The sequence below is a fragment of the Babylonia areolata genome, chromosome 3 (genome assembly GCF_041734735.1).
Source record: "Babylonia areolata isolate BAREFJ2019XMU chromosome 3, ASM4173473v1, whole genome shotgun sequence".
Lineage (NCBI taxonomy): Eukaryota > Metazoa > Mollusca > Gastropoda > Neogastropoda > Buccinidae > Babylonia > Babylonia areolata.
Genome location: NC_134878.1, coordinates 11,528,414 through 11,544,168, shown reverse-complemented (window position 1 = coordinate 11,544,168; position 15,755 = coordinate 11,528,414). Strand labels below are relative to the sequence as shown.

Here is a 15,755-nt window from a genome sequence, read left to right as displayed (position 1 = left end):
AAGGCATAGGGACGTTAACGAATGAACTTTCCATATTAAAAAAAAAAAAAAAACAGTTCATATGAAGTTGCACAAATGTTTTCAAGTAAATTGTCATTAAAAAAAAAAAAATACTGCTTTGCCAAACATTGTCGGTGAGCTTTTGCGCCATGACGATGTGATTCTACAGACCAAGGGAAACAACTGGTGGGGTCTAGATCATGACCAGCCGATCCACTTTTGATTGCAAGAGCGTGTTGCTGCCTACATCAAATATAGACGCTGCACATCCACCTGTCTTTTTTTCTTTTTTTTAACTACAAGCATGCATACTCAGGTACCAACCCCGAAATCAATTTCAAAATAGTCTTCTCAAAATGTGTTTTCAACTTTTATCTGCACCTTTCCATTAAAAGCAAGATGTAAGCACGGCAGTACAAATTGAACATGAAAACCACCTTTAGTCACAAACATGGGCGACTGATGACTTAATACCGAACTGCAAACCATTATCGAAATTTTCCCCTCAAAATATAAATGGCTGACTCTGTATTGTGACTTTAGTCATGTGTTCTGGGAATCATGTAGGATCAGGCTAGAACAGTGTTTTATTTCAAGTCATAAAGGAAACCAAACTCGATTAAAAAAAAAAAAGACTTGATGTCGTCCACATATTAGCCGCAGCACTATTTATCACCAAGAGTGAATGTTTTCACTGCATACTTGCTTGTAAATCGAGTTGTCCTTTCTATGATACTGCAAAATTGGACCCTTTTTTTTTTTTTTTGTTTTGCGACATCAAATTTTGAAACTGCAAATAAACTGCCATTTTTACGCCCATCACTGAGCGTTGAAAATACCAAGAAACAGATCTGCAAAGTGGATCAAAGGCTGGACAAAACACGAGGAGATACATGCCTATTCACTGTATGAAAACTGAACATCAGCATCAACAGGCCTAGTCATCATATGTAAACAAGACAACATGGGGAATACAGGTCTAGTCATTGCGTGAACATCGACATGGGGAAATGCAGGCCCAGTCACATAAAACTGGACATAACATGGAAAACAGGCTTCGTCACAGTATGGAAAAAAAAAATTGCACAACATGGGAAATACAGGCCTAGCAACTGTAGGGAACTCGACATGGGGGAAAAGCAGGCCTAGTCACAGTACTTTATTGTATTTCTCTGTGTGAAATTCGGACTGCTCTACACAGTACCACCACCTTTTTTTTTTTTTTTTTTTTTTTTGTCGTTTTGTTTTTTTCCTGCCTGTAAGTGGGTTTTTTTCCTTTCAAAGTGGATTTCTCTACAGAATTTTGACAGGGACAACCCTTTTGTTGCCGTGGGTTCTTTTATGTGCGCTATGTGCATGCTGCACACGGGACCCAGGTTTATCGTCTCATCCGAATGACTAGCGTCCAGACCACCACTCAAGGTCAAGTGGAGGGGGAGAAAATACTGGCGACTGTGCCGGGATTCGATATAAAACATGGAATACAGGTCAAGTCACAGTATGAAAACTGATCAACAACATGGGGAATACAGGCCTAGACATTGTACGGAAATCGACACGGGGGGAACACAGATGTAGTCACTGCATGTAAACTGTACATAAACATGGGGAATGCAGACCTGGTCACTGCATGAAAACTGATCAATAAGGGGAATACAGATTTACACATTATGAAAACAGGACATCAGCATGGAGGAATACAGATTTAGTCACTGTACGAAAACTGGCCATCGGCATAGGGGAATACAGGCTTCGTCTGTGCATGAAAACTGGACATGGACATGGGGGAAAAACAGTCCTAGCCAATGTACTGAAAAGCGACAGGAGGAAAACCCTGCCGATCAAGCCTTGTAGCATAGCACCACACCTCAATGTTTCCTGGCACTAACAAAGATGACCATGTGTGTATACATGCCAGACCTCAATGTTTTCTGAACACTAACAAAAATTATCACAGTGCGCGTATGTATGTGTGTGCGCGCGCGCGCTGCTTGCCAATGAACAGCTGAAGTTTGATGTTTCCTGAACGTGTATTTGTGTATATTGTTTTACTGGCCTACCCTTTCTCATTTACAGTTGCCTCTCTCCATGATGCACAGTTTAATCAAAACTTGTTAGATAATTTGACAACGTCTGTCAATCATAAGAAAAGCAGTAATTCCATTGTTAAAAGATAAAAGCCCAAAATTGGAGACAACCGAAAAAAAGTTTTTTCTATGTGGAGCGTTTGTTACGATTTATCGAAGCGGGTTGTATACCTATATCATGTGGAAGGCGTCCCGTCCGTCGATCATAATTTTGACGAAAGAACTGGACTTGTCCACAGTGAATATCGTGTATACTACGCTGGAAAAGTGCGTTTGGCTATTTTCTTATGATTCATCGAAGCTGGAAAGTCTCAATGAGAACAGGGAAAGTTTTAAATTTTGATATATATTTTTTTTATTTGGATCGTAAAACAATGAAATGTAGATGAACGGGCGTGGGCTGATTTAGCAATATAGAATTGTTCATTTTCCAGCGCACAACTTTCGGTTCGACAAACACTCGTGGCAGATGGTGTGCGAAAGCATGATTCGGATCGAAAGACCTATACAAAGTTGAAAAATAATATGGGGACACAAACAGGCCGCGAGGCCTAAGGCCAAAAGCCAATCCCTACTACTACTACTACATATTTAAGTACTGACACGCCTCCCCTAACCCCCCACCACCCCACGTTTTCGGTTTCGTTTTAGTATATTTTAAATTAGCAGAGATCACATGTGAGCCATGAAGGCTTCGCCTTTTGTTTACTTTGTGATATCATACATGCAATGACTCATTACTAATACTATAATCAAACCAACTAAGACTTAAGGTCGAAATCAATTTACAAGTTATTTTTTTTAATAAGTGTTCCCAGGAATCCAGAGAGGGGTGATGGGGTGTGAGAACAGGAGGAGGAATGAAGAATTACCCGTAAAAATCCCCCGATTTCCTTATAAAAGCTAGTGCCATACACTTTGTAACCGCACGTCAAAGAGGCTCACAAATTATTGTGACTTCTATGCACACATACCCACAAATACATAATCAAATTCTCGGTTACAAATAATGAACACCAAGAGACTTGCCAGTACTCCAGTTTCTGTTTACGGTTTATCATTCCATTTCCTACACACCAAAAAGAGAAACATCCTCTCCAAACAAATGTTTTTTTTTTCCTTTGATCTGAAACTACAAGAAAACTAGACATTCTTTGGTAATACGCAGAAGCAGTTTTGTTGCACCACAGTCAGGTAAAAATGCGCTTTCTTCTCGTTTATGTAATCCACGGTTGAAGTGGTGGTGCTGGAAGGGAACGGAAGTGTGTGGGTGGGGGTGATGAAGGAAAAAGAAATTATTTTGCCTGGAGGAGAGTGCTGTGACGCTGTGACAAAACAGGTAGCAAAGAAAAGAGAAAAAAATATAAAAACAAAAAAAACCGTCGCAGCACCAGCTTCAACGCAAAATTATTTACGAATTCAACTTGTTCGTTTCATTTTTGTTGTTGTTCATTCAATTCGTTTATCCATTCATTCCTTAAGTCACTCATGCCACAGCTACTCACATAATTATTGCATCTGTCTCTCCAACTCCAACCAACTAATCCAATCACAGAACGAACGGCAAGCGTGGCTTTGCCTTCTTGGTGACGGCAGGGGCAGTCCTGTCTCTGAAGTACACCACCACAGGGTTGTTCAGCTTGAGCGTGTCCAGGTCAGAGTCCTTCAGCCGTCCGAACTTACGGCCGTCCAGACCGTTCCTGTGCAGGTGGTTGATCAGCCGGTCCTCCAACCGCAGGTACCGCAGGAACGTCGCCATGGAGTCTGCCGAAAACGAGGCCAGGTTTCCGTCGGTGGGGAGAGTGATCTCCTCTTCCGGTACGAAGGACACTGTAAGGAACAGAAAGAAGATTCAGTTCGCAGCACTGCATATAAATTCGCTTCAGCCTGCATTAACAAATGATCACACAAGTGCATCTCCCCTCCGCTGCCCCCCACACCCCCAAATTCACCCACAGTCATATATATATATGTGTGTGTGTGTGTGTACACTCACACGTATGTATACCTATGTGTGTGTGTGGTTGTGTGCGTACGTGTGTGTGTGTGTGTGTAACCATAGAGATTAGCCCAATTTCAACAATGGCAAACCAACAGAGCCTACAAACATGGAAAAGGAGAAAAACCATAAAAAAAATAAAGAAACGAGAGACGAAAAGCCAAGAATAGAAACTAAACGAACACCGTCACGCATTAAACATACCCATCCTTCAGACAATAGGACGCACCAAAAATACAAAAGTTAAACATAACAACCCCCCCCCCCCCCCCCAAGATAAATGCACAAAAGAGAAACCCACTCCTTTTTCCGGGAGAAGGTAGAAAACGCACAAACAGTGATAACAGGCAACAAAAAACCCACGATACATGCTAAAAAAACAACAAAAAAACACTTCTCTTTCCGAGGGAGAGAGTAGGAAACGCACAAACAATGATATATAAAGTTCTGCAAGCATAACTGTATCAGAACCCAGAGGGAGACTCGCACAAACAATGATAACATGCAACAAAACCCCCCACGATACATGAACAGAAGAAAAACCCACTTCTTTTTTTCCGATGGAGAGGGTCGGAAACGCACAAACAATGATGTATAAATAAAGCTCTGCAAGCAGAACCAAGTCAATACACAGAGTGTGAGACTCACCCATGTTGCCGGACTTCAGAACTTTGTGGCGGGCGGTGCCTGTGCCCCCTCCTGTGCTGGGTTGTCTGGAGGGGATCTCGGGGATCTGCGTGCTGCCGTTCGAATCCCCGTTCTGGGAATGGATGCTGCACACACACATAATGCAATGGGGGGATTTGTAAAGTACTACACGTGGTTCAGGTTCATCCTGTGCTTTCTGTTTTGATGAAGAGATGCCAGCTTGCGAGGAGTGTACGAGTGACTAACTCTATATGTTGTAAAAGTGCATGTGTGAGGGGAGGATAAGGGGTGTGGTACACGTGTGTGTGTGTGTGTCTGTATGTGTGGGTGTGCGAGCGTGCGTGCATAAGCACATGTATGTCTGCATTCGTGCACTTGTTATTGGTGCATCGAATGGGTTACTATTTGGGGGAAAGGGAATGTTTAGACGAGGGATGTACTGACGGAGAATTTGAACGGGCGAGCGAACGAGCCCGATTCTCCCTGACCAACCGACTCCCCATTTCTCATACACACGCACAATTCCATCTCTCTCTCTCCGACTCTCTCTCCGACTCTCTCTCTCTCTCTCTCTCTCTCTCTCTCTCTCTCTATATATATATATATATATCCATATATATATGTATGTATGTATGTATGTGTGTGTGTGTGTGTGTGTGTGTGTGTGTGTGTGTGTCTGTGTGTGTGTGAATGTATGCATGTATACTCACACACCCATCCACACACATATATAATGATAATATATAATTATTTATAGAGCGCCGTTTCTAAGAGCTCGGGGCGCTTTACGTTAAAGGAAAAATTACAAATTGCATAAATCATTCATGGCCACTTTCTCAAAACCCCTCCCTCCCTTACCACTCTACCTCTCCCATAAATACAAATACATGCACGCTCGCACGCACCCACCCATATAATATATATATGTGTGTGTATATATATATATATATATATATATATATATATATATATATACGCACCCCCCACCCACCGACCCCCCAAACACACACATATCTTTCATCCCTTTCCCACAAAAGGTTTCACCACGTCCGTTCAGCGACACTGAACATACGGATCCGTGATCAGAAGCACGTGTCTGTCAACAACGAAGAATGACCATGGGTGGGGGCGAGTGATCTATAGGCTGCACTTGTACAAACAAGGGAGCAGGACACACGCACGCACCAACGCCAAATGCACACTACCTGCGCACGTCCCTCCCGTACCTCGCGCACGTGTGTGTCGCGTGCGTCATCTGTCATTGTGGCATAAGACAGGTAAGAGTCGGAGTGCTGCTTTCTTCCACCAAGTTTCAAACCGTGCAGAAGTTGTTTTTTTTTGTTTTTTTTTTTTAACTAACCTCTGCTATGGAAGGGTACGTCAACAGTTATTTTTGCCGGACTCCCTGCTATGCTTGCGATTTGACATCCTCTTACATGTGTCAGTTATAGCATATTCTAATTTCATTCAAATGCTTTATTCCTATTTCTGCTTTGGAAACTACACAGTTATACCAGAGGTGAGGATAAAAAAGACAAAACAGACGAGAAACTTGAAAGGGAAACAAGTGTCTAATGAGGCAGCAGTTCCTCGGAAAACGCCACTGTCAGTGTCACACCCAACCCCATCCCCAATACACGCGCACGTGCACAATAACGACAACCGTGGCCGGATGGGTTCACAAACACAGTCACACACACACGAGCCAAAATGCATGCACAAAGAGAAAACGAAAACAGCCAAGACGTGTCATGCCCTAGAGTGAAAAGGGCAGACAAAGGGGTGGGGTGGGATGGAGTGACTTTACCATCACGGCCGGGCAAACAAGAGATGTTTACAAGATACACACGAGGGCGGAGCATATGTCATGCTCGAGCAAACTACTACTACTTCTGCGTTCACTCGTATGCACACGAGTGGGCTTTTACGTGTATGACCGTTTTTACCCCGCCATGTAGGCAGCCATACTCCGTTTTCGGGGGTGTGCATGCTGGGTATGTTCTTGTTTCCATAACCCACCGAACGCTAACATGGATTACATGATCTTTTACGTGCGTATTTGATCTTCTGCTTGCATATACACACGAAGGGGGTTCAGGCACTAGCAGGTCTGCACATATGTTGACCTGGGAGATCGTAAAAATCTCCACCCTTTACCCACCAGGCGCCGTCACCGTGATTCGAACCCGGGACCCTCAGATTGACAGTCCAACGATTTAACCATTCGGCTATTGCGCCCGTCACTCGTGCAAACGAATTTGAAGACTGTACAAGATGAGTAAGAATTAGACCGAACAAAGGAAACACAAGACAACACAAACTGCAACAAGAAAACGTTCTCAAGTCAGGAGAGGGCAGAAACCACCAGAGAGCGCGAGCGGGCGAGCGAGGGAAGGAGACGGACAGGCATACAGACCCTGGTGCAGTCCCTGTGCATTAGGCGTAAAAATAAAATAAAATAAAACAATGTGTCGCCAGCTATGAGTGAGGTACTACTTTTCTTCGCTTTTTTCACAGATGGCCAGTACTGACGTTTAACAAACTCCATGACATCCTTGTGGAGCGGTGCGAGCGGCAGCCAGGAGTTATAACTATTCTGTTTACACACAGACACACATACATACATATATCTGTATATGCATGTATATCTACACACACACGCGCGCGCGTGCACACACACACACACACACACATATATATATCTGTATATGTGTGTGTTCTTCAGTTTAACGTCTATTCACTATAAGTGTTTTTAGACTGTGAAAAAACAAACAAAAAACAACACTTATAGTGAATAGACGTTAAACTCTCTCTCTCTCTCTCTGTGTGTGTGTGTGTGTGTGTGTGTGTGTGTGTGTGTGTGTGTGTGTGTTTGCCGGTGTGAGTGTGTGTGTGCCTGCACCGTGCGTGCGTGATCATACTCTTTATGTGTATGTGACCGCAAGTGTATCTGTCGTAAATTTTTCACATCCATTCTGATAAGGGAATGGATAGAGAGAAGCAGACAGAGAAACAGAATGAATTATGTATTCACGTCAAAGGAGAGAGAGAGACAGAGAGAAATAGAGTTGGAGACACACAGAGAGATGGGGGGTGATGGGACTCTTCAATGCACTATTCAGTGTAACTTAACTGAAAAAACGCAATGGTTTCCAACAATGAATGTGGGCCACGCGGAACGCTATTCATGCGTACACTGTACTATTTTACTGTCGCTGCGTTTTGAAGCGTCTCCCATTCACGTTCATATCCTAACTGTACACACACTCCCACCGTCCTTCCCTTTGTGTCAGACAGCACACGTAATATAAATGTGAAGCGCACGGTTCACTTTCATGGTGGTGTGTGTGTGTGTGTGTGTGTGTGTGTGTTGTGTCTGTGTGTGTGTCGATGGGAAAGTCAGAGAGAGAGAGAGAGTCCAAATATTCAACGTATAAAATATGTCAGGAAATAGACCTGTTGCTGACGAAGCGTGAGAAATAAGGTGCGGTTGTGGAACCGGGCTGTCAGTAAGTTACATGCCTGGGCAAAAGTGAGTAAACATAACCTAATTTCAGATACTTACGTACACTTTCACTATTCCAACATGACGATAATGTTCAGTGTTCGTTCTTGAATGGAGTGTGGGGGAAGAGGGTGGGGGTAGGACACGAGGTGGGTGGGCGTGTGGGGGAAATGAGAAGTGAAGCAGTTTTGTGGATATGATACGCCGAGTTATCTAAGCCAGTACCATAGAGGTCCTGACCAAATCCTGACGTGCTGGCGTGATATTATATCTGTACACAAACCCGGGTTGGTCTGGCTGAGACGGAGCTGGAGAGAGAGAGAGAGAGAGAGAGAGAGGGGGGGGGGGGCGATGGGGGTGTTACAGACTGAGATAGAGAGGGAGTTTGTCACACAGAGAGGGGGGGGGGGCACAGAAAGGGTGTCACAAAGAGAGAGAGAGAGAGAGAGAGGGAGAGAGAGAGAGAGAGTAACCACAAGCATACAAACAGGTAAGGTTGTTTTTTCCTCTCAAGAGCAAGGGGAAAATTCCCAGCGTGTGGCTTAAAGTATGGCAAAGCAAACAAGCTTGTCCTACAATTATGAAAAGCAAAACGAACTATGTATGGTGTGTGCAGTCCCTCGTTACTTAAGGATACAGTTGAGTGACATCTGCGTTGCGGTATTCTCCAACACGCACTGTCTCGAAAGATAGTGTATGTTAATTGTGACACTGACCAATAGAAACCAAACCATTAAAACACACTAACGCAGGGCGTGGATCACTTTTGTGTGGTTATATAAAATTCCAACAAGCATTTACCCTCGTGTCCAGCATTGTAATTCAATGTTATTGATTCACTTTCCTGCTTTTCTCTGGACTTCTCACGGAAACTGAGGCCACTGACCACTGCCACTATTAAAAGAATTTACACCTCTCTCTCTCTCTCTCTCTCTCTCTCTCTCTCTATATATATATATATATATATATATATATATAAATATATATCTCCATCAAGTTAAGGGAGATTTCAAGACTGGACGTTCTAAAATGGTTCAAAGAGCTGCGAATATTGAGAGGTACTCAAAGTCATGTATGTATAAATGTATAAATGAATGTGTGTGTGTGTGTGTGTGTGTGTGTGTGTGTGTGTGTGTGTGTGTGTGTGTGTGTGTGTGTGTGTGTGTGTGTGTGTGTGAGAGAGAGAGAGAGAGAGAGTATGTGTGTGTAAAGCAGTGGCGTTTTTTTTTTTTTATAACTACATTGTCTAAAGCTCTTGGGACTCCATACCTGACATGGTCTTGAAAAACGCCTTTCTAAAGATTCACAAACAAGACAGCGACAGAGATTATTATTGCAACAAGACACTTTCAAGGGATGGGGAGTCAAACTTATCTCGGTTCTGCAAAACATGGTGATTAATAAGCATTTCAAAGGAAAAGTATGAACAGCCGTCGCCCGTTTAACTCTCGCACGAACAAACCAAGAGTGTGTACTATTTACCCAGAAGACCCGCATGGCCAAGGATCTATTGTCCCGTCCGTCACAAAGCTTGAAGATTCACATTCCGATAACATTTTTATCTACTGTGTATGCACAACTCTCGAGAATTCTTCTGCTTCTACGATACATAAACTGTTGAAACGGCGAAGCCTCTTCCCCTTTCATTATTCAAGGTGGGCTGTTGAATGGCGGAGGAGTGAACAGATTCCGATGAATATAACACATAACTGTGCCAAAGCTATGTAGTTTTCTGTACTGCTAATTAGAAAAAAAAAGAAAAAAAAAAGGACAGCACAACCAAACAGTCTTCTTTGCAAAGCCACTGGGACGTGAGCCTGTCAATGTTTAGCTTCCTGCCGACCGTATTCGCGGCAGTCGGGTGTCTATGTGATCTGGGTGGGGCCGAGATAAGACTTCGGGGTAGGGCAGTCTGACAAGCGTATATATCACGAAAGCCGTCAGCTACCCCGAGACAAAGTGAACAAAAGTAACTGTCAAGTCTAGGAACTATCGCTGAATGACTGACTTCAATGAAACTCATCTTTCGGGGCGCTTTGATCAAGTGGATTTTCAGTGTTGGGGAAGTCCAATTCTTCCACAACTTAGTCACCGGGGCATTCCGTGGTATGCTGTGTAAGATTCAGTCTTCCTGTACCCGGTATCTTAGGTCTCCCAGCACTGTGGTGTTTTTCAAATGTTTTCACGTCTGAGAGGAGTTTCCCGGTCGGCTGGCAATGAACGACATGAACTGAACTGGTAGTCTCCACGTCCACCCCATCCTTCCCCTTTCCTCCTGTCTCCATCCCTCTCTCAGAAACGAGTGACCCACAAATTATTGTTAACACATTGAAAAACATCAATCACCATCATCACTGTCAAGAGAGGGTGAGAATAAGGTGGGTGCAGGGGGTGGATGGGAGTGGGATGGGGATGGGATCGAGTGAGCGAAGATTGGGGGTGGGGACACTTGTATAACAAAATGTTGAAAACCGACGTTTACAAGAATAACTCACTGGGCCTTAAAATCCTCTCGATTACCCTACCCACCAACCACTCCACCCCCCTATCTTTTAAATTATTTTTTCATGCATCAACTATTGGATTTATAAAATAAACTTTAATAATAATAACTTGTTTACCACTTGATCGACCGGATCGTTGTTTTAAGCTTACATCGTGTATTTAGCAATTATGAACATTTCTTCACGTGTGCGCAAAAAACTCGACCGAATGCGCGAGGGCGAGCATGCCTGAGACCATACTATTCACACGGAAAATGTCTTCGTTTGGTTCATGAAATCCGATACAAGCCAGTTACCTAACCAGAAAATGAGAGAAAAAAATCATGGTCCATGTTTCGAAATAATACGAAATAACGTTTAAATGTAAATGTACATATCGAACCGATTAATGCGGATTCTTCATGTTCACCTTCTCCCCACTTCTTCTTAGTGGTCATCCCTCCCTGATCCATCCGCCAAACCAGTCAGTCTGTACTCTTATTCCGCATGCCAACCACCCTCAGAAACCCTTACAGGTAAAAAATAAATCTGATGTCTAACAGGCCAGGACTAACAATGCGTTATATCATATGTAACTCCGCTGGTTGGGAATCGTAAGATAATGTAAACACAGAAGCGACGGGCGCAACAGCCGAGTGGTTAAAGCGTTGGACTGTCAATCTGAGGGTCCCGGGTTCAAACCACGGTGACGGCGCCTGGTGGGTGAAGGGTGGAGATTTTTCCGATCTCCCAGGTCAACATATGTGCAGACCTGCTAGTGCCTGAACCCCCTTCGTGTGTATATGCAAGCAGAAGATCAAATACGCACGTTAAAGATCCTGTAATCCATGTCAGCGTTCGGTGGGTTATGGAAACAACCCCGAAAAACGGAGTATGGCTGCCTACATGGCGGGGTAAAAACGGTCATACACGTAAAAGCCCACTCGTGTGCATACGAGTGAACGTGGGAGTTGCAGCCCACGAACGCAGAAGTAGTAAACACAGAAGCGAAAGGCGGGTCAGCCCGCCGGTTTGGTGGTATTGTGTTGGTCTGTGGTGCTTCAAGCTGTGCAATGCAAAATTTTAGAAGTTATGTGAAATGCGTCCCTGAGTATGAAAACATTTAATGATTCTGTGAACGCATAAGCCTATAACTGATGCGCTCGCTCACGTCGGCGCGCGCGCGCGCACACACACACACACAAATACAGCTGGCATACATGTATGCATTCACACAAAGTGCGCGAAGAGAGAGCTCTAGAGAGCTCTAGAGAGATGGGAGGGAAAGAGGGAGGGAGGGAGAGTGAGTGAGAGAAACAGAGACAGTGAGAGAAACAGAGACAGAGAGAGACAAAGAGAGAGAGAGAGAGAGAGACAGACAGAGAGAGAGAGACAGAGAGAGAGCAAACACGGACTATGATGAGTGGATTTCAGGTGACAACTGTTACTTTACTTCAGCAGACTGAAAAAGCAGTACGATTCAAAGAGGAAAACTACTGCACTGCTAAAAAAGTCAATGTTCTGTGTGAAGTTGCGGACCCCTTCTCGCCCTGCTGATCTTGTGGAACGCTGTCGATTAATCTTCCACTGTACTGAACAAAACCACGGGACATGTCTTTCCCGTTTTACAGTGCGTGCCCAACAGTGCAGAACCAGACGACACAAGTGTTCATGACAACCACCCCACCCCCTTCTCGTCTCCGTATTTTCCAACCCGGTTCCCGTCCCGAAACACCTGTTTCAAAGTATGTATGTTGTGATACAGTTTTGTTGCTGCTATTTTAAAGTAAGTTCCTGATCTTTAAGCTTTTTTCAATCAACATTTTGATAAGTTATTTTCAACATTCATGATTTTACATCAAATCAAATGAAAACATTCTGCTTTGGCCTATATCCCAGCCGACCCAAAAAAGTTATCTCAGAGCTGATCTCACCCGTCAGGCCTGAAAACCAGTCAAGAGACTCAAAGTAAGGTCGATTAAAAGGCTGATTAAAACATTGAAAATCAAAGAACCAATTTACTCACTTCTCATTGGAACCATGTAAAACAAAAACTACATTGAAAATTGAGTGGGTGGGGGTATGGGGTGGAGGGGAGTATTGATGGAGAGGCGGGGAGTGGGGGAATGAAATGTAAAGCGCTTTGAGCAGTATTTCTGGAGAAATGCGCTATATAAATGTCCATTATTATTATTATTAATTATTGTAATAAAGATAACTTGACCGATGTAAGTCTCAGACCACGTAAAATCTATACATGATTATGCATACGCACCAGACATCGACATCAGTGTTAGTTACTGCTTGTATAGTTATATTATTTGCATTGCTTTTCTCTTTCAAAGTTAATCAGTGCAATACATTATTCTGCATCCATGGTCTGTATGTTTTTTATTCTACTTACGGGCACATTTTTTCTTTCTGATTTATTTTTTCTCTTTCGAGGGTTGGATGAAAAAAAAACCATTGTCTGCTTTATTACCATCATAAAACCGAATCCGTTATTCTCTCTCTACCCCTCACACACACACACATACGCACGCGCACACACGCACGCACACACACCGTTACACACAACCGCGCGCGCGCGCTGACGGGATCGGTCACAAGTTAAACCACCACAAACGTACCACTGCAAGTGACTCATTTAGTGTAAGAATTCCAGAAATTGAAGCAAGAAATCCAGTGTTTTGATATCCTGGTATAAGCAGACGAGGTTGGGTTGCGGATGGAAGAATGAAAATGAAAAATTGCATGGGTTGTAACCACGTACGCTTAATTTATATAATGTGTAACTAAAACACGCTTTTGTGTTCCAAAGTGCGTGTCTGAAGTAAGGTTTGCTGCCTTTTGTTAACCAAACACACGCAACATAACAAAAGTGGGATATATAATTTCTCATTGTCGGTCTGCTTTTACGTATAGACTGCTGAACTGATAGTAATCATTATGACAGACATATTATAAGTTTAGTTTCTCAAGAAGGCGTCACTGCGTTCGGACACGTTCATATACGCTACAGCACATTTGCTACTTAGGCTATAGATATCTAACCAGCAGCGTAACCCAACGCTCTTAGGCCTTGAGTGCAAGCATACTTATATTCATATGTACCTATCAGACTAGAGAATTTTTTCATCCTGCATAATATTGCCAGAGAACATGTTCAACAACACTACAAGTTGCCCTGGATTCTTTTTCAGTGCGCGAAGAGCGTGCTGCACACGAGACTTCAGTTTATTTTCTCATTCGATTGACTGGCATGACGCTCATGCAGCGATTGATTTTCTAGTCAAACTGGGATAAAGGACGAGACTGGGAATCGAAACCAGACCTGCGCGCACACTGTATGTACTGTCAGATGAACAACTTAATATACCCATTCTGCCACTTTCCTATGGGGAAAAAAAGTTTGAAGGAGGTATTTGGAATTTGAAATGGAAGAGCAATACAGTAAATTGTGAAGCATCCCAGTCTGAAGAGGTGTTCTTTGCGAACACTGCTGATAATTACACACTGATGGTTGCTTACCTTTTGAAGCCAGGGTTGATTATTCCACTGACGACCTCAGTCCTGCTCTCCTCTTTCAACTGCCCACCGTCACGGAGAATCAGTTTGCCGCTGTCGTCGCTACACCCGCTGTCTCGGCGTGTCAGTGCGTTCGTCTGTGTGTTCTCCTTGTTTTGCTCTTCTTCACCTCGCCACCCATCGCTGCTCAACGAGTTTTCTCGGCTGTGTGTTCTGGAATCGACGGCGCCGTTTGTGAATGTTTGTCCGGCTTCGAAATCAGCCATTATTCCAAAATAATCACTGATAACTAGGTACTGCTTTGCTGGTGAAACTGCGTTCATTCAGTGGGAAATGGCTTCGATATTCTGCAGTGAAACTTCAGTGTCGTCTGCTTGCTCACTCGCACCCTTAACAAAAAGCAAAACGACAGACTGGAATCAAGTCAACATCGTTGTATGAAACTCCACTGAACGTACACAATTGTTCACACTTCTTTTTGCTGCTGTGCGCCCCGTGCGTGAACTGTGCGTCTTCTGTGAAAAGTAAAATGCTCGACAAGAGCAGTGCTCTCGATCGACTCACATCCCCACGTGCGGAATGACGTAGGAGGTAAATCCGGGCGAGTTCAAAATGAAAATGGGTGGCCCTCTGTGAGCAGAATCAAGCGCTCTTCTTCAACCCCTTGCCGTTCATTGATTTAAAAAAATCTTTTTATTATTTTTCACTTGGAATACTCACAACACACTATTTGTACGTACATATGACTGAATGAATAATGATAATAATAATGAGTGACACTGTGATTCTGCACCCAGCTGGGATTGTGCGCAAACACCGCTGTGGGTCCTCCACACTTCATGGATGAGCGGTTTGAAAGCTCTTTCAATGTTCTCGTCTCGCTTTTCTTCTGAAGACAATGGAAACTAGGTCGTGTATACGGTGAATGGACACATGCTGAGAACGCCCACTTCGGGCGTCGTTTCAATAGTTTGTTCGACTTGTCTTTTATGTTTTCATTCCTTCTAACTGGGATCAAAGTAGCAATAGCAGCCAGCGGTAGTAACGGTGATAGAGACAATAAAAATCAATACAACACTTGTATTCAAACAATGTCAGGGGAGTGAGAGAAAGAGAGAAAAAAATGCATGTTTCATTGTCTCATAACACACACACACACACACACACACACACACACACACACACACACGCAGACTGACACATACACACACACACACTGACACACACACACACACTGACACATACACACACACACTGACACACACACACACACACAACCAACAAACACAAACAAAAACCAAGCACACGCACCATTATGATTGACTCGTGTTGCCCCGACGAGGGGTAAAAAGAAAACAACTGTGAAAACAAATCTGAATAAAACACCGACTTAGGTTGTTATAAACATAAAAGGTCACAGATATATCTTTCCCATACTTTGGCCTCTTTTTGTCTCTGTATGTGTCTGTGAATCTGTCCGTTTATCTGTTTCTTTGTCATTTATT

General features: G+C 43.5%; 1 protein-coding gene across 1 annotated transcript; it reads right to left on the bottom strand.

The window, feature by feature from the left end:
- Positions 1–333: 333 nt before the first annotated feature.
- On the bottom strand, positions 334–14,896 carry LOC143279726 (uncharacterized). The gene is made up of 3 exons (XM_076583848.1): positions 14,254–14,896; positions 4,735–4,859; positions 334–3,917 (listed from the first exon to the last, which is right to left on the bottom strand). Exons 1-3 carry the CDS (start codon positions 14,571–14,573, stop codon positions 3,637–3,639), a joined length of 726 nt encoding a protein of 241 aa, XP_076439963.1. The 5' UTR covers positions 14,574–14,896; the 3' UTR covers positions 334–3,636.
- Positions 14,897–15,755: the final 859 nt, after the last annotated feature.